This window comes from Hippocampus guttulatus, chromosome 9 (genome assembly GCF_054856545.1).
Source record: "Hippocampus guttulatus isolate MCC_2025c chromosome 9, RoL_Hgut_1.0, whole genome shotgun sequence".
Classification (NCBI taxonomy): domain Eukaryota; kingdom Metazoa; phylum Chordata; class Actinopteri; order Syngnathiformes; family Syngnathidae; genus Hippocampus; species Hippocampus guttulatus.
The window spans coordinates 16,669,872-16,695,931 of NC_141269.1; the positions used below are offsets into that span (position 1 = coordinate 16,669,872).

General features: G+C 40.8%; 4 protein-coding genes across 7 annotated transcripts; 3 read left to right on the top strand and 1 right to left on the bottom strand.

Annotated features, from left to right (window-relative positions):
• The first annotated feature begins 1,059 nt into the window (after positions 1-1,059).
• On the top strand, positions 1,060-6,121 carry LOC147200610 (afadin- and alpha-actinin-binding protein). The gene is made up of 13 exons (XM_086120730.1): positions 1,060-1,344; positions 1,500-1,563; positions 2,800-2,888; positions 2,958-3,026; positions 3,157-3,280; positions 3,354-3,432; positions 3,516-3,636; positions 3,897-4,044; positions 4,200-4,303; positions 4,389-4,550; positions 4,621-4,729; positions 4,864-5,023; positions 5,887-6,121. Exons 2-13 carry the CDS (start codon positions 1,512-1,514, stop codon positions 5,972-5,974), a joined length of 1,305 nt encoding a protein of 434 aa, XP_085976856.1. The 5' UTR covers positions 1,060-1,344; positions 1,500-1,511; the 3' UTR covers positions 5,975-6,121.
• A 679-nt stretch (positions 6,122-6,800) lies between these two features.
• nanos3 (nanos homolog 3) lies at positions 6,801-7,959 on the top strand. The gene has a single exon (XM_086120729.1). It carries the CDS (start codon positions 6,801-6,803, stop codon positions 7,503-7,505), a length of 705 nt encoding a protein of 234 aa, XP_085976855.1. The 3' UTR covers positions 7,506-7,959.
• LOC147200612 (uncharacterized) lies at positions 7,954-12,553 on the bottom strand. 2 transcript variants are annotated; one of them, XM_086120727.1, is made up of 7 exons: positions 12,465-12,553; positions 11,940-12,037; positions 11,153-11,817; positions 10,532-10,844; positions 9,441-9,574; positions 8,267-8,368; positions 7,954-8,187 (listed from the first exon to the last, which is right to left on the bottom strand). In XM_086120727.1, exons 1-7 carry the CDS (start codon positions 12,475-12,477, stop codon positions 8,109-8,111), a joined length of 1,404 nt encoding a protein of 467 aa, XP_085976853.1. In that variant the 5' UTR covers positions 12,478-12,553; the 3' UTR covers positions 7,954-8,108. The 2 variants fall into 2 exon arrangements, with proteins under 2 accessions (XP_085976853.1, XP_085976854.1); XM_086120728.1 differs by having other exon boundaries at positions 11,940-12,033; positions 12,465-12,541.
• Positions 12,554-12,629: 76 nt separating this feature from the next.
• cc2d1a (coiled-coil and C2 domain containing 1A) lies at positions 12,630-25,487 on the top strand. 3 transcript variants are annotated; one of them, XM_086120223.1, is made up of 28 exons: positions 12,630-12,796; positions 12,898-13,035; positions 13,120-13,255; positions 13,350-13,456; positions 13,635-13,856; positions 13,965-14,280; positions 14,403-14,512; positions 14,613-14,685; positions 15,065-15,151; positions 15,241-15,368; positions 17,590-17,662; positions 17,749-17,879; positions 18,176-18,263; positions 18,339-18,415; positions 18,529-18,624; positions 19,171-19,293; positions 19,695-19,753; positions 20,922-21,038; positions 21,579-21,652; positions 21,729-21,787; positions 21,865-22,016; positions 22,081-22,171; positions 22,457-22,612; positions 22,943-23,074; positions 23,152-23,278; positions 23,365-23,441; positions 23,528-23,575; positions 23,676-25,487. In XM_086120223.1, exons 2-28 carry the CDS (start codon positions 12,979-12,981, stop codon positions 23,706-23,708), a joined length of 2,949 nt encoding a protein of 982 aa, XP_085976349.1. In that variant the 5' UTR covers positions 12,630-12,796; positions 12,898-12,978; the 3' UTR covers positions 23,709-25,487. The 3 variants fall into 3 exon arrangements, 2 of the variants coding, with proteins under 2 accessions (XP_085976349.1, XP_085976348.1); XM_086120222.1 differs by having other exon boundaries at positions 12,951-13,035; XR_015101834.1 differs by lacking the exons at positions 23,365-23,441; positions 23,528-23,575; positions 23,676-25,487 and having other exon boundaries at positions 12,951-13,035; positions 22,457-22,495; positions 22,596-22,612.
• The last annotated feature ends 573 nt before the right edge of the window (positions 25,488-26,060 follow it).

The window sequence follows — 26,060 nt, forward strand, 5'->3', positions numbered from 1 at the left end:
ATTGCATCAAAAGGCAGCTTCTGAGAGTGGTTTGGAAGAAGATGCTTTCTCTGGGTATGAAACCTTGATATATACAGGTATATATTTTTTTAAATTGAGGAGGTTAGAAACCAAATCACAGTGACCAAACTTGTCTCGTGGTTTTCATTGACTGCATCAAATTCATTTGTCTTTCATAATTGAATTGGCTCAGATAATTTGCAAAACTCTCCCGAGACACATGGAGGTGGCTGAAGACTCCTTTCCAGAAACAGTTTAAGTCCCTCACACACACTGTTTGCTTGTCCTCTCTTCCCTTAAACCAGTGGTTCTTAACCTGGTCTCCATCGAACCCTAGGGGTTCGGTGAATCGGTCTCAGGGTCTCGACGGTACCTCTGCCATGTTAAGACACACCCGACTCAAAATGTCAATTAGTTAAGACACGCCTGCTTGGCCATCACTGGCTAGTTAATTTTGTGCACATTAAAAAAAAACGTATAATTATGGCTTGAAATTTTATTTAGTTTTTTTCTGTTTTTAATAAATGTATGTAAACCAAAGTGTATTTTCAAATTCCATTTATTAAAAATTAAACAGTTGACAATACCCCTCACAGGGGATTTAAAAGTGCAGCTAATCGAGTCAGGAGAGGAAGAAAAAAATGTAGATGCATTCATAAACACAATGACAATATCATAATCTTGTTGAAAACAAATGTGAACATAAATATCACATGTCATTTGAGTATAGCGGAGCATTCACCACAAACTTATACATCTTGATTTATATGGTGCTTTCCTTTCACAACTGCTGCAGCTGTAACAAAGCACTTTACCAGAAAACCAAAATATATATATTTTTTGTTTTGATTGCAATTCTTTCCGTGTGAACACAATTGTTAAACTGTCACACAGTTCAAATGACAAGTCACGATTTTGGCCACCAGGAGGCTTAGTGTGCGCCTTAAGCCTCAGGAGTTGAACTTTGGTGAACCAGTTGGCCGATTGCCTGGCTGGAAATGGAAAGCTTCAAAAGTTCAGAAGGCTTCATCTACTCGTCAATACATCACAAGTCAGCTTTTAAAGGGGTTGAGGCTCCGAACTACCAATTTTCAGCCACCAGTCCACGCTCGTTGCCACCAAAATGGAAACACCTGCACAGACCTGCAGCAGACACAAACCGAAAACTCTCACGACTTCGGTCGTAACAACAAGATTACAAGTGTCCTTCCCAGTTTTCCTTCTCGAAATATTTATTGCTTTCTTGCAGCTCTGTAGTATCCTCCCTTCTTGTTTGTTGTTGCCTGCTAATTTGTACAGCTGCCTGAGTGGCTACATCCACCACGGGAAGTTGCTCTCCTGAAGGTAAGACAATATTTCAAGAGATCCCATCTTATTATCTGTATGTCTGTCGTTTTTCTTTCTTTTTTTTTTAAAGTATAATTGTTATTGATATTAATCACATTTTTCAGAGAAGTCATTTTGTCCCGAAAACTTCAGCGGAATTTAACTTGTTTCAGTGTTGCTCCTGCATGGCTTCAAGGTTTGCCAAAACGAGAGCTGGAACGAAGCAGGAGTTTTCAGGTAACGGTGCCAATTTTTATGCAGGACTAAGTGTGAAAATTAAATCAACAAATACGTATTTAAATACACGAGGGCATCTTTTATTTGTTTGTGTATTTATAAAAATATATTATAAATGTATTTTTATTTCACAATTTGTCACTATTTATTCATTTTATTTTGGCACCCTCGTTCCCAAGCGCATCATGAAATAATTTTATATGTCATTCTAACGCATCAAATGCAGTCGGCGGGCACTGGGTGGGACTGGTACTGATTCAGCCCCAAGCAAATTGCTTCTTCCATTTAGACAGGCATGTGTGTCCTGCTCCGGTCCTGGGGGGCCACTGTCCTGCCTGTTTTCCATCTCTCTGGGCTGCAACACACCTGATTCAGATGATCGGCTCATCAGCCAGCTCTGGAGCAGCATTAGAACGATCCTGATTATTTGAATCAGGTGTGTTGCTCCTGGGAAAGCTGGAAAACAGGCAGGACAGCGGCCCTTGAGGACCGACTTTGGACACCCCTGATTTAGAGAAACACACACAAGTCCTACAACTCATTTTGTGACGATATCTAATCTTCTATAATGCTACTCGACAATCAGTTTTTGATACATTTAATAGGAAGATTAATGTTTTCTACATAGCTTCAAGCTCAAGTTGTGTTGAAGTCAGTTGATGAACTTGTGTGTTGAAAGCAGCAGCATCATTTGTCATGTACATTTTCATTTTTACCGCCGCATTTGTGCATTCGCAGTCGTGGAAACGGCAAACACACTGAGTAAGACACACTGGAGAAGAGGGTGGCTCAGGAAGCAGTCTAGAGTCTCGGTGTCTTGCTCAAGGACACCACAGGCTGTTCAGTGTGGATGCTCTTGAGCCGGGGTCCCACGGTGGCAGGACCTTAGCTGCTTGGCCACAGCTGCCCCATGCTACTGTTACTACTGTATGTTGTGTCTTGAGTGTGTTATGTATAATATTAAAATGTTTTCACATGATAGGGTAAAGAAGGGTCTAAAAATGACTGGCAGTGTTAATAATCATTTTAAAAAATGACTTAACTAGACTAAAATATTTGGCGGTTTTTGTTGACTAATACTTTGGCCTTGTTCAGACTGTCAGCCAAAATCAGATTTTTTTTTTTAACTCATTCAAATTGAAATTGGATGACTCTATCAATAGTCACAAAGTACATAAAATTTGATTTGTGGAAATTATGTTAAGTTACCATTGTCATTATCTGGCATTTCTTCAGGCTCTTCGTTGAGAGACCTCAGCCCTCGGAGTAAAATCACTCGCAGCATCCCCTCATGGGAATACCCTGATCAAGCAGATTCGCTCAGAGTGAGTAAATCAATACTGTCGTGTATGGTGAAGGGTTTCGAACTTGCTCAGCAAAATCTACTCCCGTAGGAGCAACTGAAAGAGACGGATGAGCATGTGGCCAGACTTCAAGACATGCTGAAGTGTGAACGGGCAAAAGTAAAGTGTATTTTTTTGAGAGCTAGTGGCTAACATTCTCAGTTTTGTCGCGCTCTTGATAGTGAATATCCCCAGTGCCGGATGAACAAAGTCTTATTCCATCTTCATGTTTGACTCCATTTTTTGCCAGAGTGCCCGTTTGCAGCTGAGGGTCAACCAGCATGAAGCAGAGCTGAGACGCAAAGAGCAGCAAAACAACAGAATGAAAGAACGACTTACTCAGTTGTCTGATAGAAACCAGGAAAAGGGACCCTGTGAGATGATCACAATCCAATTGCAGCTTGTGGAATGCATGTCAAATATTTTTTTTTATCATTTTCTCCGAAGCCATTGAGGTACTGAACTTTCCCACGTCGGGTCGAGGCAAAAATGTGAAGTCAATCAAATCACCTCAGTCCACTGCAAGGTAAACTTTACTCTGATAACTTTTAGTGTTTGGTCCGGAATTGCTTTAAAATTGGATGTATGTTTATTTCTTCCTTCGGATAGGCGAGAGGAGGCAGCCCTGCATCTGATGTTGGAGCGCAGAGAAGCGGAGCTCCGGGAAGCAATGAAGCTGCGACACAGCCTCACCACCTTACTACATGCCATCAGAGTTGACATGGAGCAAGTTAGGAAACAATCTGTGAAAAATTTGGCCAATTTGTGGTGTGTACTGTAGCCTCGCCCAAGTTAAGCCCCAAACTTGGAGTACTGCGCACAGCCATCATTTGAAAACACCAGTTAATACTGGTCTTGCTTTCACAAAGATTTTTACCGTAGTTTGTATGTCTTGAAAATTGAAGGCCTTTGTGGATGTGTAGGTCTGCTTTTAGGGACCTCAAATGGATGTGGACGTTATCGGAATTCTTTCAGTTGTTCTCTTTTTAGACTTTGTCAAACTCTGAGGACATTGTGGTCGGATCCCCAAATGAAGACAAAAGCTTAACTCGAGCTGAGGCGGCGCTGGGTGACCATGTGACAGGAGGTGTGGTTCAGAGTTGGAAATGTGTGCAGCGAAGGCTGGTTGACCTTCGAGGTGAGGGTGGAAACACTGAAGAATCTTTAAAGTGACTTTGTTGTGCTCTCTTGTGCATCCTCGCAGCCTGATAAGATCCCAAACTGATTAAAATATTTTCCTCACATCATTTATGAGAAAACCTTATTCTCATTGCCATCTTTGTTTGTGTGCAGGCCACACAGGCGATGGCACTGACCATGACAAACTCTTGGCTCGGTTTCAAATGGAACTGAAACAGAGTCAACAAATTGTCAAACTACAACAACAAATGCTGCAGGTCTTATTTTCAATGATGCCGATTTTGACACGTATCCAAAACGGTTTGGACTTGCACACCTTTTAATGGTATTCTTTTTTTGCAGGACAGCCTTCTATCATCCCTCCCATCTGAGCTGACTGATTCTTATTTTTTGGAAGAACGGGAGCGTCTCCAAGTGCAATGGGTGGAGTTCAAACAACAGAGACGGACTTTCGAAAGGGAAAGACAGTCCTTCACTGAGGCCGCCATACGCTTAAGTCGTGAGGTGCGAATGTTTCAATTCTACATAAAAGGCTATCTGTTTGTATGCAAATCCACATTTTTTGTGTCAACAGCGTCAGGACTTTGAGAATGAGAAGGGCTCTCTTTTGAAGCAGCAGTATTTACGTGATGCTCCATTGTGTAGTAAAAGAGCATCGAGTAACAAAACTGACTGCACACACAGTAAGTAGAAAGCTGTGCAGTATATAACTATTGTTTTTTTTGTTTTTTTGAGGGGGGGGGTGTTAAGTTCATAATGATGCACCCGATGCTTGTGGTATCAAAGTGGGGGTAAAAAGCCACTGTTTTTCACTCAGGTTTGGAGCCCGCTGGCATATCTGGCTGTGTTCCCATTTCTCCATCGTCCACCAAATCCAGCCCCCTGACTGTTTCAGGGTGCCATTTGGGAAGAGTCAGAGTCGTAACACCCAGTACCCCTGAGCTCTATGCTGCCCTGAGTTTGTCATACAACCACAGGTCAGTCAAGTACATTTTAATTAATGCTTGAAGTGGGTCTCAGACCCATTGTAGGTGGGTCGTGGACGGGTAGGAAAAGATTACAGGCCGTCCTCAGTTTATGAGAGGTTATCGATTTGCTTCACCTCTGTACCCTACAGAGTTCTCTCACGGAATATATTATGTTGAGGACAGGAAGTGGAAGTGCCTCACACTGAAGTTCCAAGGCTACAATGTAAACAAACAAACAAAGCTCAGCTTCTGGCTATGACGTCTTTGCTTGTGACATGTTTTTGGTGCTGTGTCAAGCCAATTTCAGTAGAAGTAATGTTGGGGGAAGAGCGGCCTCCTCTTCCTCGCATGTTCGTTGAATTTCGGACGAGGAGAATGTTGGTTCTTCAAATAAAGGCTGGAATCGATGAACAGTTTCTGCAAAGCTTTTAATAACAGAATATTTTGGGCACTCGCAAATTACAGACAATGGCTGCGGGTCACGAGTGCGAAGCAAGAAGAGATTCACATCATTTTTATACCATCAGAAGGGTGGTACCGAGACACAGTGTGATATTATAACTTTCATTTCTCCTAAACCGATTCTCAGCGTGGCGCATTCCAAAGTTTGCGCGTCTTCAGCAAGGAGTATTCCAATTCTAGGTGATGATTGTTACAAGGACGCAAAGCTACACTGCGGGCATGGGAAAGTTATACAGCATGATGAGCAGAATACAGACTTCATTGCGAATCAATAGAAAACTATCTCGGTGCAAATACAACTTCAGTCATTTGACTAGAAAGAAAAAGAATGGCTCGCTTACAAAACAATATTGTACACATGAAATTCCATGTTTGAAAAATCCACTTGATGTGCTTGCTGCTGTCTACAGAGCCGAAGAGGGAGCAATCCACTCAGAGAGATGGTGTCGTGGAACAGATGGGATGTACCCAGCTGCACCTTTGGATCAGTCATTTTGAGGCAATTGAATTCCAAAGCCATTTTAAAAACATGCACTTTCTTTAAATAATAAAAGTTAAGTATTTTCTTGAACTCTTCATTTTATTAAAAACCCGGACACACAAAGTATATGGCGGTTTTATGTTATGGAGTACTAGGTAAAGCTAAATCATGAGGTTGCACTACAATGCATTTCCTATGCAGTGTATTCCACATCCAATTAAAGTGTGTGCCACTAGTTGACTGAAAAAGAAACAAGCATCTATTTCTTTTCTTCTCTTCAGAGGAATCTTGGGTGTCTGGTTGTCTCTTTTCAAAGTCCATCTCCGCCATGTATGAACGCTACGTTCTGTAGTCCTCTTGCCTCTGGCCTCCAAATGTTAATTTACTTTCAGTAAGCCATAAATTGCACTTCTGCAAATGTGGAAATTTTGTGCATTTATTTTAAATTTCTAAATCTGCAATGACCCAAATCACATCGGTCTTGGCATCAAGGTTGATATACGCAAATGAAAATTGAGAGATGATCGTCTCAAAGATGACACGCGTCACATGAAGATGGTCACAACTTTTGATCTCAATAGGCTGTGTAAATCCAATTGCAAATGATTCTGTGATTAGTTAAAAAAAGGGATTTGTAGTGGGCTTGGCTAAGGCAATTGGCCTCTGGTTGACCCTTTGCGCGAGTCGCCACCTGCACTCAATTAAGAATCAAAGTCCCGCGCAAGACACTGCGCCGCCAGTTTTTTTCAAATGTTTTTTTGGGTAGTTTGCTTTTATTGGAGGGGTGAAGCCAAATAAACAGCCACGCGACGGATGAGGGAGCAGTTCGTCCTGAACTCTACAATGAACTGCATGCCGTGGGAGCTCTCCTTTATGGAATCGAACAGAAAAAGTTTTCAGCCTTGGAAAGACTACATGGGTCTGTCTGATCTAATCCAAGGAACCCTGGGTCGGAATGCCACCACCCAGAATCGCTCTGTGGACCCTGAAGATCTGCATTCAGAATATGACATTGACGCGGCTTTGGCTTCTCTGCGCTGTAACGCAGTCGCAAAAAGAATCGACCCTGGGGCCAATAATGTTCCAGCTTTTCGTGTTGGATCTATAAACCGAGGATTCTCCGCGCGACAGCCATCTGGCGGCCCATGGGACCTGTTGACAATTTCTGCTTCTGCTCATGCGCCAATCCAAGATGTTTTGGGAGGAAGGACAAGCGGCCCGCAGCATCGCAGCAAGACAGCCCGTCAGCAGACACCCGAGCCTCGATCTCCGAACGTAATCAGCATGAGGTGCAGTTTTTGTAAACGCAACGGCGAGACAGAATTGGTCTATAATTCTCACTGGCTAAGGAATCTCGCCGGAGAGGTAGAGTGCCCGTATCTTCGCCAGTACGTGTGCCCTCTGTGTGGTGCCACGGGCGCCCAGGCCCACACCAAACGCTATTGCCCAAAGGTTGGCACCGTCTACACTTCTATTTACACCCGCTCGGGCGCTGAAGCTCCACGACGAGACTTTCACCCGGCTGCACCGCGGAAAGCTGACTTTTAATTGTCATTGACTGAACTGGTTCAACACGCGTCTGCGTGTTTGTTTTTGTTTGTGCTCGTGGTGAACATGCATGCTCGTGTGTCTAAGGTGTTTTACTGCTTAAATGTTGTTTTACTATCAGTCAATGACTGCCAGGGACTCCTTGGGAAACGTTGAAAATATATTATGACTCCGTCGAGTCGCTCCTGTCTAACGAAGTTAACGACAGGTACCCCTCCCCCCTTTAACAGACTTAATGACTCGGTGTTTTACGATGTGTCACTATTCTGCATGCGTGTGCTTTTGAAAACTGTTTGTTCCTCTTCGTTTGTAGTGGTAAAGTGTGTCTATTTTTTGACATCCAAAATATAACACTGTTGTAAAACCTACATTTTCTTCTTTGATCTTTGGTTCTGATGTGAACCCCCCCCCCCCCCACCCTTTTAAAAACTTCTCAACAAGAGATGACTGATATATTAAGGCCAGCTTTACTTCACAACAAAGCAATAGAAGTAAATATCAAAACGCAATTTGTGCCAAACAGTCATCTGAATTGTTTCTTTGAGTAAAGCAGAGCCAACGTTTATATTGCTCGTCAACTTGCGATGTCAGTCGGACAACCTCTCAGCGGGGCAAGTTCCTTGTTTTCTTACCGCCACGCCGCAAATTTTCAATCTCGCGATGAGCGGCCATAACGGTTCGACTGGAAGAGAGCAGTGAATGCATTCGGAATTACTGTATCAACAAATCATAAATCGCCAGAAAAGGAGAAGGCGACGAACTTTAGAAAGGAGAGTTCATTGATGAGCCCGCAGATCAATACCGAGGCATCTTCTTCACGGCCGGAGGGTTCAGCGACTCTCTCCTTTATTTCCTGCTCCTCACTGGAGGACACACAAACCCCTCGACGCATTTAATATTGATCAAGGAAATATAGAAACATTCCGACAATACTAAGCACACATTTTCTAACGGGGTTTTGTGTGTCGATGCTTGGGGGCGGGCGGGGTTATGGGGCAACCGAAAGGAAAGGCGGAAAGGCTTCTTACCTCGAGAACTGCGTTCATTCGTTGTTTTGTTTCCTTTATTATAATTGATGGTGAATTTTTTCATTATATAACTGGTCGATTCGTTGAAAATAAATAAGATAATAATCTACATTTTAATTTTTTTAAAATAATTGCTTAGTTTGAATTTAAGTAGAAATACAAATGTAAAATGAATTACTAAAATACTGTTTAATGTATATCATTTAGTTTTTATTGAAGGATTTTATTATTCCGTGTATGTAGAGTTAACATGAAATTATTAGAATAATTGAATCATTATAATTACATTTATTGGAAAACAATCTAAAAATATTTCCTTAGTAAAATTAACTTTCATTTTAATTTGGTTCTTATCTAATTGGCTGATGCGTTCATGAATTATAATAAAATATTTACTAACATAAAATTATAAAAACAAGAATAAAGTATGTTTTGATGCACTTTTTTTTAACCTGGCCCAGCTCTCGCTAAAATCCAATGTAGCCTTTGAGTCATTTTGTCTTCCAAATATGATGTGGATGGGGCGAATATGCCATCACTCCCCCTCCAGTCTTTCTGTGGAATAGTAGTCAACTTTAAATGGAGAATTTTTCATTTAATATGTTTGATTGGGTTGAGTCGTACAGACGTCCTTCCTCCGGGACCCTTCCGTCATCGTCCCTCTGTCCTTCTTCATATTATAATTGTCCTCCGTCCACATCTGTCCTCATCCCTTTAAAGCGCTTCCAAAGAGTTTGTACCTCCCATGGAATTTTGTATAATACGGTTCAAATTGCACGAACAGTTGCAGGACCTTGAACGCCTTGAATAATTAATTGAACGTGAGGTACCTGAGTGAGGACTCTGCATTCAAGAACCTAGTGTGAATGAACTATGCTCATATTTGTTACAGTGAACGTTTGCTTACATCAACTGGATATTGTAGAGCTGCGAGTCAGAGATGAAATCGAAGCACCCAGATCCAAGGAAGTCAGCGGGGCTCATGGTGCTTGGGTGCTCTGTGTTTACAGCACCAGAACAATGCTGATTATCATGACCAGGCTGTTGGCAAAAAACAAACAAAGAGACAAATAAATAAAATAAGCACAAATACAATTCTTTTCAAATGGGATTTACAATACAATGCTCAAGTAGTCAACGAAGAAGGAGGACAAAGAGGACGGAGGGCAAGGCAGAACACCGTTATTGAACATAAAACATATACAGTAATAATTTGACAAAAAATAAGGTAGATAAAATAGTAAAAAGAAAGAAATCAGTCTTCATTCAACACAGTTAATATGTTCAAGGGAGTAGGAAGAAGTAAAAAAACGTATCTAGTCCTACCCCGTTATGTACTTATATCTAATAAATCATGTTTATATCAATCAGAAAAGAAAAAAAAGTAAGAAGAAAGAAGTCTCCATGTTGTGTGCAGAAGCTTGTGTGCACCGTGGATCATCAAGGAGCACAATTCTTATAAATTATCACTCTGGGGGCAACTGATGACTAAGGATCCTACAGTATACATACCTGTCAACCTTTCGGATCGCCAACCTGTATAAACTACCAAAAAAATCCTTATAAAGAACAAAAAATCCTTATAACATACCAAAGCATTTTATATGTCAAAATAACGGCAGAAAAAACCCCACGAAATTTTCAATGATATTTATTGTAGATCTCCATAATACAATGTCTGGTTAATGTCTAATCATCATTCTACTTAGTGGCATGTCTAATCATCATTCTACTTAGTGGCATTACTGTGTTCAGAGTTGTATTCCTGCGTTACTTTTTTCACCAACTCCAAACCATTTGGAGTTGGTGAAAAAAACCCCCGGACATTTTCAGAATCCGTATGATTTGTGCGATACGGCCATATACGTAAGATTCACCACAAAATCCGTATGAACTATGGCTAAACCGTATGAGTTGACAGGTATGAGTATACTGTATGTGCATGTGCCTCAATGCTCAAGCGGCTTTCCCGACAGGGCAGCTGGATAAACTACTCACCATGTCATTCGTCTCTGAGACGCCAGAGGGCGCAGCTTCACAGAGTTTGGCACTGCAGTCTCCTTGGGTGCGAACTGACAATGCATCTGCTGTGTCTTCGCCACAGTCCACAGCATCACCACACACGTCCTGCATCTTCTCATCAGTTGTTATGGCAACATACTGCACCTCCACGTCACAAGAAGTTACGCTTGACGATCCACAGTCCACTTCTTGAGGATTTGGGTTCTCCAAACAATATTCCTTTTCCATTACAGGTGGGTCTGGAGCAAAAACTGAGCCCTCTTCAGGAATGTGGATTGCTGTTTTTGGCCTGTGTTTTAACAAACCAAATGGAAACCAACTTAACGTGTTTCTTATCTGTATCATCATTACACTTGATCTTGACTTCTGTGTTAGAACAGATTTGACTTTGATTGAAGAATAAACTATATTATTCTAATTTCCCACTTAATTTGGAATTTTGGAGCTTCCGATTATACTCAATTTGTAAGTGTGTAACCCAAAATAGTTGGAAGCATACTCCTTTAGAGAACGTGAGCTCTATAAACCTCTGAATACTTTTATTTTAGCTTTTAAAACCTTTAGCTGTTAAAAAAAAAACAAGACATGGATACTAACCTGTCTGCTGCGCTATCCTGACTGGAGTGAAGCACCTCTTCCTCCCTCGGGTCTGCAATGACGGCCACAGTTGTTGGAAGCAGTGATGATTGTAAGAGAGATGATTCAATTTCAGCGTTATTGATGGCTATCTGCCTTTCAACTTTCAGTCGACTGTTCTGTCCATTTTCATTCCTACTTATCTGTAAAAAATGACTTCGCTCCTTCTCTGTGAGACCACACATACCCATTCTTTTCCTCTTTTTGGCTGGCTCTTCCGTGACTGCTTCAACTTTGTCATCTTTGCTGTTTCCCATACATTCACTGCTAGGTGCAGGTGGGCTCACTTTTTGGTTTCTTACTAAATCAGACTGTAGGTTATTCTTAGTTCTCTGCTGATCTTCTAAAGCAGTTGAACATGACTGATCAGCTTTGTCAGAGGTCAACTGAGTGCATGTTTGAGACATTTTTTCCTCTTCCTTGTCCTTTGTGCTGTTGCTATCATCACTTAAAGGAGAAATCTGTCGTTGAAAATCACTGATGGGATGTGTGACTGTTGCTTCTTGTTGCTTTATAACAATATCATTCACACTGGATTCGTCAACCTTTTTGTCAGGGATGACATCTGGTTTGGTCAGGGAGGACTGTGCTGCTGCCTGATCTTGCACAGAAATGACGATAGACATCTGCAGAGGGGAACAAAAAAGTGTGGCATTTCTTGCTGCATTCTTATCTCTCATATTCTGGTATTATTAGGAATTATTGTTGGTTTTGTTAGAAAAAAATGTCTTAAAAAAGATCTGATTACCTGTCGTAGAAAGGTATGGTCAGCATCCGTAGAGAAAGTTTTGTCACATGGCGTTTTTCTTATCCCGAGGGACAGAAGCTGTGGTGGATCTAAGCTGTCTTGAAAAATAAAGTACCATATGTCTGAATCAAACACAGTAATCACAGTACCATAACATACATAGAGTACAGTATTAACTGTTACGTAAATTTGAAGCAACAACAACAAAAATATATATTATGGTGCATTAGCTTCCTTTACCCTTCCTTGTGTATCATTGCACTTGCTTCAGTCATCTTCTTTCAAATTTTATCTTTAGGAATACGTTAAATGAATAAAAAGATACACAAAGTTTTTAAAATGTGTTTTATATTTTTACAAAGCTACCAAAACGAATGGTGTCACGTTTGCATGATTTTCAATCGTCTGAAACTAACACTGACATCACATTTATGCTTTCCTTGGGCAAATGAAGAGCTAATTTCCATAAGATTGGAGGTTTAGATACTTACTAATCCTACTTAAACAACATGTAACTTAATTTACCTTGTGGATTCATTCCCTGGAGGACAGCGATAAAAAGAAGTGAAACTTCACTTATCTTTCGTCCACCAGAACCTAAGCCAGAGCGCGCCTGAAATCTTTTACGTCAGGGAAGGTTGTATTGCGGTCAGCCGTAAAGCGCTTTGCTTGTTGCCATTGGAGACGTAATGTAGGAAGTCATTCCACTGCTTGTCGAGCTTGTTTTGAAAGCTCGACGTCTGTTAACACTAAACTGTTATTATAGTCTTTTAACATTTATTTCAGAGCAATATTCGACTACTGTTGAGATTCTCTTTTAACAGATCAGCTGTCGCGAAGCGCGTGAAAGTGACAAGGTAAAGGATATACTTTCGAAAGGCATTAGCCACACAGAAATTGCGATGACTTGCATTACCCAGCCAACCCTGATAACTAAGTTTTAAATGCTTCATTTTAGCCAAGGTGAAAATATCCATCACCCCTCGCTTTGTCGTCTGCACAATTTATTAGAAGCTACGTTTTACATCAGTAACAGTCGATGAGTCGAAGTCGGAACCCACCTCCCCGGGGTCAAGGGGCAGCGCGTGCCAAACAGGTAACTCAGCTCAGGTCTTGAACGAGATGCCCATTCTTGAGCACCTGTCTGACCTAAGATCTGTGGAAATTCTTTGTGAATTAGATGGGGCTACTCCTTGACTTGACCCCGGATGGGGGGATGGATGATGACGTTAACGAGGAAGATCTGGAGGATGAGCTACACAATTTGATGGGAGGAGGAGGAGGAGGCCCGCAAAGGAAAAAGCGTGAAAACAAAGGTGCAATGACCACTCGATTGCTTCCCTTCCTCTCTCCCTCCGATGTACATTAAAGTGTCATTTTACTGGCCTTTTGACCTTTTCTGGTCTCTAGTTCCTGTTGCTATGGCCGATATTGAGCGAATGGCAGCTCTTTGCATGAAAGACCTGGATGAAGAGGACATGGAAGATGAAGATTTGGCTGATGATGAAGATCTGTTGGTAAAACAAACACCCGTTGAAATACGTGCGCCCTTTTTATAATGATAACATACACCACTTCCAATTCTCTTGGAGGGGATGTACAGTGGTACATATTGATATTTAGTTGTTCATCAGTGCCAGATATTCCCTTTTCCCCTGTAAACTACATGTACAATTCATTTGTGTTTGTTCACAGGCAGAGCTGAATGAAGTTTTGGAGGATGACGAGGAACACCGTTCCGCTCAGCCTTCCAGAGTTAGCGTGACAACCGCTTCTTTTCCTCCTGCGAATTCCACCGATGCAACTGGATTGGAATGGCGTGTATTGGAGCGCATGGAGATGTACAAGGTTGCCATCTCCAATGCAACTGCATCTGGGGAGACAAGCAAAGCTCGAAGATATGATCGTGGATTAAAGGTTTTGAAAACTGTCTTCATTTCTAACTCTATTTCATTTCTCATTATGGGTGCCTCCTGTGTTGAAGATGTAAGTTATGCTTACAGTTCATGTCCTTGCCGTCCTCAGACATTGCAGTCCATGCTTACATCGGTTAGGAAAGGAAAACCAGTCAACGAGGAGGAGATGCCACCTCCGGTTGCTGTAGGTGAAAAAGCCAGTGCCGCAACTGAGTCTGAATCCATGAAAGAGAAACAAATGCCAGAGCCCGTGTTAATTCCCTACCCTCCAGTCAATCAAAAACCTTCACTGGAGCCAGAGCGAGCAGCTCCAAATACTAAGCCACTCCAATTAGCTCCCCCCCACAACCCAGCTGCTGCCATCACTACGGGAACCCCAATGATCTCTCCACTGACACCCTGTCAGTCCGGCACACAACACTCAGGTCACATGATAACATACTACTCTCAGACTTCTCTCGCTTTCTATTCCTCAATTGATGTACGGAACAATTTCACAAGTCCCTTTGTGAAGACTAATGTAGATGTTTTTCTTCTATTCTTTCAGAGGTCAAGCAAGCAGTGTTGTCCCGACAGCGAGAGTACAAGCTAGCGGCCATACAAGCCAAGCAGAGTGGTAACATTGACCTGGCCAAACAGCACTATGTCATTGCTAAGGTAACAGGACTAAAAGCCACATCTTATTGGCATGTGTAGTTTACTTGCAGAAGATTTTTTTTTCAACACAAGCTAATGAATATGGGCTTTCAATATACAGAAACTGGACTCGGTGGTGGAGGCCATAGATAGGAGTGAACCAGTAGACCTGAGCTTGCTTCCTCCAGCCCCTGGTCAGTATGAGGACTTCAGCAGAATGCAAACCCCCCAAAATATTTTTCCTATGTATTTTCTCATTTTCCTATATATTTTTTCTGTTATCATCACGAACAACAACGCAACAGAAAAAAGTAGAAACTCAACATTATGCAATACAAAATGTTATTTTGTAGCTTTTGACCTTTAAATCTTCAGAAAATGAATAACTTTTTCGTCTGATACTGGATCAGCTGAAAATCACATGATCGGCCCCGCTTTCCGATACATAATTGGATTGGGACATCCCTATTAATCATGACCTATACCGTATAATTACTGCATTTGTCACACTTTTGTTTCTATTCAGTCATGGTGTGCTGTTGGATTCAACCACAGTTTTGTAATGATTCACAGGAGACGTAGTAGACGAGACAGATGCAGCACCTTCCCCTAAACAGCAAGCCACTGCTGCTCCTACAACCACACAGGAACCTCCCGCTGGTAAGTAGCCCTGATTCTTCTCTCTGATTGTTTAGCATTGTGTGATGAAGGTGATACTGAATATTTAGATGTGTGTGTGCTTGTTGTAGGCCTTCCTGCTCCCAGCAGTCTGGCAGAAGCCTTGCAGCAAAGGATGGACATTTACAAATCAGCAGCAGATGGAGCTAAGAGCAAAGGAGATGACCGTAAAGCACGCATGCATCAGCGCATTGTAAAGGTACACGCTATGCAGCTCAAATTTTTAAGGAGTCTGTTAACTTAAGGAGAATAATAACATGATCAGTGCCATGGTAACCTGGGATCAATTACAATGGTTATCTTCTGTGTAATTTAAGATTGAAATGCTTCTATCTACAAACTTGGCTTGACGTTGAAATGATCAGACTCAACTCAACTCAGCTGTATTTATAGAGCTCTTTAAAACAACCATGGCTGTATACAAAGCGCTGTGCATGGAGCAAAAATGCTGAGTCAAAAGCCAAAGAATAAAAATGAGGTTTAAGACGAGTTTTAAAGATGAGCAGTGAAGGGGCTTGCCCAACGTTCAGCGGGAGGTCATTCCGGAGAGAGGGACCAGCAACGGAAAAGGCTCGATGCACACTCCTGTTCAAATAGCGGGTTTTTGTGATTTAAAAAAACCATGAGGCCAAGATAAATCATTTCAGAACTTTTCCTCTACCATGATTTTCTTCCAGCAAGGAAGTGAAAATGAACAGCTGAACTAATGCGTTTGCAGGGGTTAGGGTGCAGACCTTCCAACTACGTCTAGAACCAGTCACATTTGGCCTCATGTTAAATATCTTATAAAGTGAATTCTGAAATTTTGTGTGTATACAGTCAAAAATAAAATACCACCCAAACAATGTTTTACTGACTGATCTCCCCTACTTTGACAGCAATAACCTCAGCCAAACATCTCTTGGAGTTGCATATCAGACGTACAGAACGATCAGGTTGAATGTTGGACCAGTGCTCTTTACAAAACTGTAACAGTTCAGCAAAATTCCTGGGATGTCTGGTGTGAGTCGTCCTCTTGAGGTCATGCCACAGCATCTCAATTGGGTTGAGGTCTAGACTCACTGGGCCATTGCAGAACCTTTTTTCTTCCATCCTTTTTTTGGCTTTAACTTTTGAGCAGGTGCCCTTAAAGTCTTCTGCCAAACATCTGGATAAACTAGTGAATTAATTTTTCCTTTAATGAGAGCAATCTGTCCAGGCCCTGGGTATGGCATGCCCATACCATGGTGCTCTCTCAACCATGCTTGACAGTTGGATAAGGTTTTGACATCCGTGTGCTATGCCATTTTTCCTCTATACATGTGATGTTTCTCCCTAACAGTTCAACTTTCTTTACGTCCGTCCCTAGATTATTTTGCCAGTGGCTCCGTGGAACATTGAAGTGCTCTTCAGGAAATTCCAAATATGTAGCAGTGTTTTTTTTTTTTTTTTTTTTTTTTTTAAGACAGCAACAGCTTCCTCCTTGGTCTTCCCTTGAAAGAAAGCCATTTTGTTTCATGTGTCAACAGAGATGCTCGCATGTGCCAGTGAATTCTGTGAAGTCTTCAGATGACATGCTTGGGCTTCTTTTTTGCCTCATTGAGCATTCTGTGGTGTGCTCCTGCTGTCATCTTTACAGAACATTCACTCCTTGGAAGAAAGCAACAGCGCTGGACCTTCTCCGCTTGTAGACAATTTGTCTCACCGTGCACTGATGAACATAAACAATTTTGGAAATAATTGTGGAACCTTTTCCAGCTTTATAATATATTTGTCCAAGTCTCTATAAACAGTCCTGACCCCAACCCAACTGAGATGCTCTGGCATGGCCTCAACAGAGCCACACTAGACATCTCAGGAATTTTGCTGAACTACAAAAAAATTGTAAAAACGAATGGTTCATCCTGATGATTTGTACATCTGATCTGTAACTACAGGAAACATTTGATTGTTGGCGATTGCTGCCAAAGAAAGCTCGACCCATTATTAAATGAAAGGATTTACTTTACTTTTTCCTCCCTGTCCCGAGAAAGTAGATTTGTTATTGCCGATAAAAGTATGAAAATATACAGTATAATTGTTTGTGCGGTTATAGTTAAAGCAGACACCATTTATTCTTATTTTGCTGCAGGTCATGCCGCATTTTATGACCAATTTATGTTAAAGGGGGTAGCTTACTTTTTCCTACTCCTGTACACACAAGTAAAAGTACAGAATGTACTGTCCTTGAAATACTGAAATATAGAGTAGGAAGAATACATTGAATAAGCCTTTTGCTGACACAGAGGGAATATGAAACTTACATCTTTTGTCATGTCTGAAAGCCTTCACATAGTTGGGCTTTTTTATCACAATAAAATCAAGACAAGACTGACTTGTTTGATTAAAAAAAAAAGTATTTCAGGGGGCGGTGGCAGACTCATCACTTCTTCTTTTAACAGCAATACCAAGATTCCATTAAAGCACACAAAGCTGGTCGACCTGTCAACTTGTCCGATCTACCTGTACCACCAGGTATATTTCTGATTGCATAGTTTGTTTTTAGTTGGGAACAGTGTGCGCAGATGGTATACTGTGTAAAGTGCGGATTTCTTTTCTAGGTTGTCCACCATTACAGGGCTCAGAGAGCGATTCTCAAAACTTTATGGGTGTCCTGGAAACAGCTATGAAAATAGCTAATCGAGATCCAGACGCAGAAGAAGAGGAGGACAGTCCAAGAGAGACTGCCAAGGTTAAAAAAACAAACAAACAACTCATGAATATACTGCCAAGTGCACTAATTGATGTACAGCCAGGGATTTTGATTTGGTTGCCTTTAGACTCCAGATAGCAGTACCGTCTGTTGTGTATTTACGCATATGTATTGAATTCTGACATTTTTTTTCTCATTTATTGCACCTCCATAACATAATCAGATATGTAGTTCTGTTCATTTTTTATTCTGTATGTGTTCTTATAAAATGACAGTCACTCTTCTCATCATCATCTCTATTTGGATCCTTCTTAATGATAATTATTTCTCCTTAGCCCTCAGTGCGTCCACCTGCCCAGAAAGCTAAATCTCCAGCGCCTCAAGCCCCGGGTGGTTCCACAATGCAAAAACTGGGAGCCAAAGGTGTGTTGGCAGTGTAACTCCAAGCCATGCCTATTTGACTGCCACATCACTTATTTTTTTTAATGATCATTTTAGCCCAACAGCAAGTGGATTTCCTGTCACTACGGCGACAGGCTTTTTTGCGCGCTGCACTGCACTCAAAGAAGATGAAGGTATTCCAAAGAGTTGTTTTTCTCGGGTCAATTGAGTGGCTGATATTTTTGTGTCTCTGTAACATGTATAACCGCAATAGCCCTTTTAAAAAAGTCTTGATATTATCTCGTAGAATATGGCGGCAGCAGCACAGAACCTCAGACACGCCAAAGGACTCGACCCCATGATCGAAGCCGCCAAGTCTGGCCTTCCTATTGATATCACCAAGGTTCCGAATTTATCGATTAAAACTAATGAAAGACAAGATAATATAGTAGTCCTTTGTATGTGGCACAATATGTTCGTGTTTGTCACAGGAGTCACAGAATGTGTGAGGTGTACCAAAAACAATTGTGCATGTGTTTGCACGCACGATCTACTGTATTTCCTCAATGTTGTGGGAATATATACAACGGGACTGATTTCATTTGGTTTGGTCTCACCTTTTGTTTCCTCGAACTCACAGGTTCCTTTCTGACTCAGAGTCACAGTATAATTATAAAACAGGATATTATTCCTGTGCCTCTGTTCCTTTGCTTTTAGTATTCATGACTTGTAATAGAAAGTGAAAAGTTGATTTGACATGGGTGCATGTCTTTTATTTTTAGCTGTTCGGCATCACAAATTAGGTTTAAAAAAATAACAATTTTAATACTGCTTTTCTTTGGGGGCACAATGCACAGTTGTCACATGTTGGTCCATCTTTGTGTCTTATGTTTCATGTCTAAAAAAGTATAAAAATCTCTCTTTTTAATCATATTTGTACTCCTCTCAGATACCCAGTCGTCCCATCGGTGAGGACGACTTCCTGCTGGCTCGTTCGCGTTCATCTCCCCTTTCTCCTCGTACCAGTGAGCAGTACCATGGCCTCATGGATCTTTTGCGAAAGCAGCACGAGGTTGGGATTGACGTTTTGTTTCACTCGATAGCAGGTCAAACATTCATACATAAACATGTGGACAAAATTGTTGGCAACCTTGTGTTAATGAAAGAAAACCAAAATATTAGGCTGAAGGGTACCATCATTTTCATCCAGGCCTACAGTATGTCATGAATCTGTTCTTTAAAAAGAATTCTCTTGAACCACAATTCAAAAGCAATGTCTCATTTGAATTGGTTAAATGTTCATATTGTTTTAATTTTTGTTGTTGTTGTCAGATTTAAATTACTTACTGTATGTGACCACTGTGGGTTTTTCTGTCATCAACGGACCAACAATTTTGTATATATGTTGAATTATGTAATTGTGGATGCAATCTTTTCCACTGCATTTGTTTCTCTCTCCAACTTGATCTCCAGAAATGTCTGAGTCACTCACAGCAGTTCACACTCATTGGCAATATTGGCGAGGCTCTCAAGTAAGAAGATGTTGCTCAAAGCTTTCTTTTCAGATATTTATGATGATTATTATTATTGTTTGTATTATAACAATTGCCATCTTCAGGCAAAGATTTCTCATTCACATACAAACAATTGTATTGAAGCCATTTTTTGTTTGTTTACTTATTAATGTATTTATTTTTATCAGATTTTAGTTTAATTGGCCCAAAGATATGATTCATAGACACGCAATAGAGTAAAATATACTTGCAAAATCAAATGACATCCAACGTTTGGTACATTTTACACTGTAGCTAAATAACATGAACAAAATATTAGAAAAGCGTCTATTTGACTGTTGACTCCCAATACAAAAGTACACGTACAAATAAATCAAATGTTCTCCGACAATGTTATCCAACTTATTTTCGCAAAGGTGTTATTTAACGGGTCTAGCTGGATTGTGCTGATTTAGCCTTTTGGATCCAGCTTCACTCTAACGGGAATGTAATCTCAACACACGCACACACACACACACACACACACACACACACACACACACACACACACACACACACACATACGGATAGATCGATAGATAGATAGTGATCCTCAGCTGGTGGGAAGGGACCCAAAACTGGATCCGTCCTGGATCTCTTTCGGGTTTGTTGAGGACAGCTAATAAAAAATTACATGCATTTCTTTTTCATTATGTATGGCTGCTTTGTGGTTTAGCCACTAGTTTACTCTGTAAATAAATACAGTGCAGCTCAGTCTCTGGGTGGAGAATGTGTTTGAGAACTATATGCTTTTGGGTAGTATATCAAACGACCTTTGAGAATATAGTGCATGCATGTTTTCATAGGTCATTTTTAAACAAATAAACTGGGTAGCGATTTTGCACTAAGAGGAAAATTCGGCTGCCAGCTCACATTGAGAACCACTGTAGTTATATAATATTGAAAAAACGTTTCACATAATTTGCATGACTTTAACAGATGCTGTAGTTTGTTCATTTGCCTTCTTTTCTCCGAATAAGGAGGTTTATTAATTTTCCGAGGTCTAGCATTTTGAAATGTTGTTTCTTGTGCCTGTATTGAGAAACTATTTTTATAAGAGTACTTTAGTCTTAACATCTATAGTCGGGTCACGACTATTGTGCAAAAACTGTATTTGTGCCCTAGGGCTGTGCCTGTCTCTCTCCAGGTGTGAAAAGCTTGTAGAGGATTCATTCAAAAATCTAGAGATACTGAAGAATTCCTACACCAAGGGCCATCCAGTGCCCAGGTGTCACACGGAGGAGAAGACCTTCAGTGTTGTCAAGTCAGTAGCAAACTCTTAGTGAACATTCAAATTCAATACAATTTGTCTACTACCTGTATATCTTTCCTTTTGGTTTGATTGTGCTTGACAAAAGATGGAAGGTGATCCAGCAAAAATCCACTACTAAATACATACTATTTGAGGTGTGTTGTGGTTTGGAGGCAACTATTACAGTAATTAATTTGGAAAACTCTTGTCCTTTATTTACCGTAGATAAGATATACGCTCTTTCGTTTATCATTTTTGTACTACTATTAATTTTTGGGTCATCCCAGTTTGGATAATGGATAGATTATCCATGCCAGTGTATGTGGTTGTGTATCAACTGACTATTCATATTGCTGTGAGATACCTTTTGACTCATGCTTTGAAGTTGTTGATTTGCAGTGACTCACTGTGACAGATTTTTCTTGGGCTTCGGTAACCCACCAATCTGGTAGCTAAGTGACTCATTTCACAGTCTGACTTGTTTGGATCACTGTGATGATGACTGATGCCTGTCACTCATACTGGGCTCAAGACACCTGTCTGTCTCTGTAGGACCTACCCCAATCTGACTCCCAATGACATGATACTGTACATCATCAGAGGCATCAACTTACCAGTTCCCTCTGGTAGGCAGATTTCCTGCCAGTCTGCTACAAATTAAAGTGTGTGTGAATTTACACCTCCATCCGTCTTTGCCTTCAGGTGTCTCGCCTAATGATCTGGATGCCAGCGTGAAGTTTGAGTTTCCTTTTCCCAGTGTGGTATGGTGCTGTCAGATCAAGAGAGAAAGGAAGCGAAAGATGGTGTTATTTAATCATTTCCCTTTCCGCATGTACAGGAGGATGCTCAGAGGGACAAAACCAACACAATAAAAAGTACTAGCAGTCCAGAGTTTAAAGAGCAGTTCAAACTCAACATCAACAGAGCGCACCGAGGATTTAAACGAGTCATCCAGTCCAAGGGCTTCAAATTTGAAATCATTCATAGAGGGTACGGATCAGAACTGCTTCGATGTTAAATTATTTCTCTGACATGATCTTCTGCATGTTTACAGGGGCCTCTTTAAAACAGACAAGGTTGTGGGCACAGCTCAGCTGAAGCTTGAGGGTCTAGAAAACCACTGTGACATCAGAGAGATTATAGAGGTGAGTTGAGTCCAGCTCTGAGATTATATGTAGAGTCTCGGTGCTCTGACTGCATGAACAGCCCGAGTTGATGCTACTGACATTTGGCTCGAGTGAAGCGCCTTGTGAATTTTCTGGTACTCCCATAAATGCCAGGTGTCTCTTCCGCTGGTTACAGGCGATAGTTCAAGTGATACTATCTGCAACACTCTATTCCTTTCTCCTTTATTAATTTCTGAAGACATGTATACCGTTTATACATATGCCTAAATGTGCAAACTAAATTGAGATGTTTGTTTGTCCTAGGTGATGGATGGACGTAAAGCCACAGGTGGCAAGTTAGAGGTGAGGGTGAAAATCAGAGAACCCATATCCGGGGTAGAACTCCAGCCGACGACAGAAAAGTGGCTAATCCTTGAACCGGTTTCTCCTCTCTCACCTCCAGAGAGACAAAAAGAACGGGTGAGTCACAAACTTGTTTTGCTGTCCAAGCAAAAAAGTTATCTCAAGCTGACATTCTCAACCTTCTTGAGTGCTCCTTCACTGCTCATCACTGATGTAAGATTCTCACCATTAATGTGAATGAGTGTACAAGTCTCTTGGGCTAAGTGCTGAAGAACATCATTTATATGCATTGTAAGTGAGGGTCCCAAATTGTGCATTACTTAAGTAGAGGGTTTCCTCCACAGGTTTTGTGGACATAGATGACCATTTTGTATTCATGCAAAAAGACCTAAGAATGCTCATATATGATGTCATTTTAACAACTTTGCGTATGTTTTAATGTGTCAGGCTCCATCTCCTCGATCTAAACCGAAACATGAGCTAAGCAACAGGAGCAGCCGCTCCAGCAGCTCTCCTCCCCAGTACAAGCTTCACAGCTTCAGCCTCCTCAACTACGACAAGGAACGGTTAGAGAGAAAGGTACTTTGGTGTATATGTTTAGCTGTGTATAATGTTGCATTTCATTTCCTATTGCTATTGTGTCCTCCTCCTCTCAGATTGCAGAGTACAAAAAGAACCGACGGGATCCCCCATCTGATGTCATTCATCAGCATAAAGAGATCACGCACAGGCTGCAGTGGCAAAAAGCGCAGCTGGAGCGAGCCTCTCCTGCTCTGCTCTCAGGTAACCCACAAACATCTGATTCCTGTTAAAAAAAAAAAAAAAAAAAGCATAGAAATCTCACTCGGGTTTTCCTCCTCCATAATCAGAGTATGAAAATGTGCTGCGGCGCTTCACCCAAGGACTCGCTGACTCTGTGAAGAAATTCTCAAGTCAAGGCAATAGGGTGAAGGAGGGGTCAGGGTTGTCTGCTATTCAAACATGAAGTCCACCAGTTACTTACAGTCTCTCTTCATGTGAATGAATCTATAGGAGGCTGCCAAGGATGCTCTGAGCAGGCTGAAGATGGTCGAGACTGAGGTGAGGGTTTCTGTGTAGCGAATGGCTAATAAATTGTGCGCCATCCTTTGATGATCAAATGTGGAAAGGGTTGATCTTGTTTGTCTATTTCATTCATCAGCTGGAATCACTGAAAAGGAAACGTGCTGGATAAGGGGAGACTAGTTTGGCTAAGGATTTGCTGTAGTACTGTTGTCTTTTCTCTTTTCACTCACGTATACACACAGATACAAACACTCGAGCGCTCTGCTCTCAAGCCTTTGTTCTTGTCTGTACATCCAAGACGAACGCATGGGAGCGAGCCACTTGTGCTTCGTCCATTTATGTTTTCTGGAAAAAAAAAAGAAACATAAAATGGAAGCCTCAATAAAAATAAATAACAGAATAGTTTTATACGAAAGGAAACAAGAGACAGTTGCTCTACAGAATGCCTTCTCAAAAATTCGCACGTTTGTCTAATGTCTAGTTTTAAGCACATGTAACCAAAATGTGGACCGGTATGTGCTTGACCAATATTCTGAGGTGTTTTAGCACCTTTCCTTCTTATTTTGTGGGCATAATGGAATTTAAACTAATCTTTCTGTTCCAGTGTTCACAGATTAAAGTAATCTGATGCATTTGCAGTGGTGTGATGCGGGAGTAAAGCAAAAAAGAAAAAAACTAAAACGGGGCTTTGGGGTATAACAACCTACATCTCATAAGGAGGGATTAGTATTTGTTTCACCAAGGCGACAACTGGAAGAGACATTAAGTTGCCTTTGGTTTTTGCGGGAAGCGGGAGGTGTTAATAGTGTGCCATGAATGTGGTTGCCGTTTAGTGCTGCCGTCTACATCATCCACTTGCTCTTTCTTTGTCGCCTCCTTCATCTCCTCCGTCTTCACACTAATTCCTTCACATACATTCAGAGATTACTCAGAGTTACACGCGGCTCCATTTGGATTTTCTTCCAAGTCTTACACAGACTTAAGCCCTCCATGCTGTCTAATAGAAAATAATTAACAGCTGCTACCGCTTTTACTCTGGATTTATTCAGACACATCCTGGACGCAGCTGGCAACTTAAAACGAGCCTTTTTGTTTGTTTGTCTCCTAAATAATTCTGGAGAAAGGTGAATATACCACTTCCAGTTTCTTTAATCTCAAATGGATTGCTGTTGATAACAGTTTTGCAAAAATAAATAAAATAATAATAACTTAAACTTATGGTGTTGAAGCGCCATATGATTACTTTTCACACAAAGAATTAACCAATCATTTAACATGTGTTAAACAGTTTTATTGCATCAGTAAATTAGCTCCAGCCATGCATATCGACTTGAAGAAGTATGAATATACAGTAGTTTACTCATGTTGTCTGATCTCACAAGTTTTTAATGCTACATCACCTCAAAACAAACAAACACAACCTAACACATTACCCACACGTTTGAGTAAGAGACTGTCTTCTTGTTGTTGTCATGGTGACAAGCTCATCAGTAATCAGTGTGGATTTTGGATGGTTTGAGTTGGACAGGACGGCATATTGCAAAACTTTGCTCAGCTGACTATCTCACATGTGCGTGCAATTAAAAAAAAAAAATTATAGAGACAGAGAGTGAGTGTAATCAGGCTACTGGTACACTCCATTGAAAGATTGAGTTTATCAGAAAGCGGTGTGGACTATTGTTTGACATTACAGCATTATTTTCTCTAGATCTGCATCAGTGTATCTATCCCTCTTGGCTTGGTTTTGTTGAACAAATCACTTTTATATTATTTTCTTTCATGTCGGGGCAATCAGAATCACATACTATTTATATACCGAAGAACAGCATTTAATTCTCTCTATTTTCAAGTGTTTGTCATGATGTTTGTGCAATTCAAAGTGGGAATGAATCAATGCTGTTATGTTTTGTACAGGGTTTGTTTTAATATGAATAAATGGAAAACTCTGTGTGTTTCTGTCACTACACTGTTGATACGCTAGTTAATGACATATTTTCTCAGTGTTTCATGGCATGAAGACCCTTTAAAGGTCATAATCAGATTTCACCATCACGTATATATATATATATATATATATATATACGTATATATATATATATATATATATATATATATACACATCACACACACTCTCTATGTGTATCAAACTTGACATCATTCCTTGGAATATGTACAGTATGCAGTTTGTATAGCACATAGATGCCAAATATAGGATAAAAAAAATCAACACCCACCTTTTCAAATGCCGGGTTTTTGTGGGGGGGAAAAAATAACAAGTCACAGTCAAAGTAGACTAAACCTAATCAAATATGTGCAATTCTCAATTGTCACCAAATATCTTTTGAGGCAACGTAAGAGCACTTGAAAAACAATACTTAGATGTATTAGAGATGGGCAAAGGGACTTGTGCAGAGTTCTGAAATGTCTTTTCTCTCCAAATGCAATAGCTAGCAAATCAATGTGGGTCTTTCTGGCCCAGGTGTGTAACCTTGCGGTCGAAATACAAAAGGTGTGCTTGTTC

Excerpts from the sequence above, each read along its gene's own strand:
- LOC147200610 (XM_086120730.1), top strand. The coding sequence starts at position 1,512 with ATGGCTTCAAGGTTTGCCAAAACGAGAGCTGGAACGAAGCAGGAGTTT. Across the intron at positions 3,433-3,515 it reads TCACCTCAGTCCACTGCAAG|GCGAGAGGAGGCAGCCCTGC; the intron begins GTAAACTTTACT and ends TCCTTCGGATAG. Across the intron at positions 4,730-4,863 it reads CAAAACTGACTGCACACACA|GTTTGGAGCCCGCTGGCATA; the intron begins GTAAGTAGAAAG and ends TTTTTCACTCAG.
- nanos3 (XM_086120729.1), top strand. The coding sequence starts at position 6,801 with ATGAACTGCATGCCGTGGGAGCTCTCCTTTATGGAATCGAACAGAAAA.
- LOC147200612 (XM_086120727.1), bottom strand. Across the intron at positions 10,845-11,152 it reads CAGGATAGCGCAGCAGACAG|GCCAAAAACAGCAATCCACA; the intron begins GTTAGTATCCAT and ends GTTAAAACACAG. Across the intron at positions 8,369-9,440 it reads CTCTACAATATCCAGTTGAT|TGAGGAGCAGGAAATAAAGG; the intron begins GTAAGCAAACGT and ends TGTGTCCTCCAG.
- cc2d1a (XM_086120223.1), top strand. The coding sequence starts at position 12,979 with ATGAGTCGAAGTCGGAACCCACCTCCCCGGGGTCAAGGGGCAGCGCGT. Across the intron at positions 18,264-18,338 it reads GCAAAAACTGGGAGCCAAAG|CCCAACAGCAAGTGGATTTC; the intron begins GTGTGTTGGCAG and ends TGATCATTTTAG. Across the intron at positions 21,653-21,728 it reads CAACTTACCAGTTCCCTCTG|GTGTCTCGCCTAATGATCTG; the intron begins GTAGGCAGATTT and ends CTTTGCCTTCAG.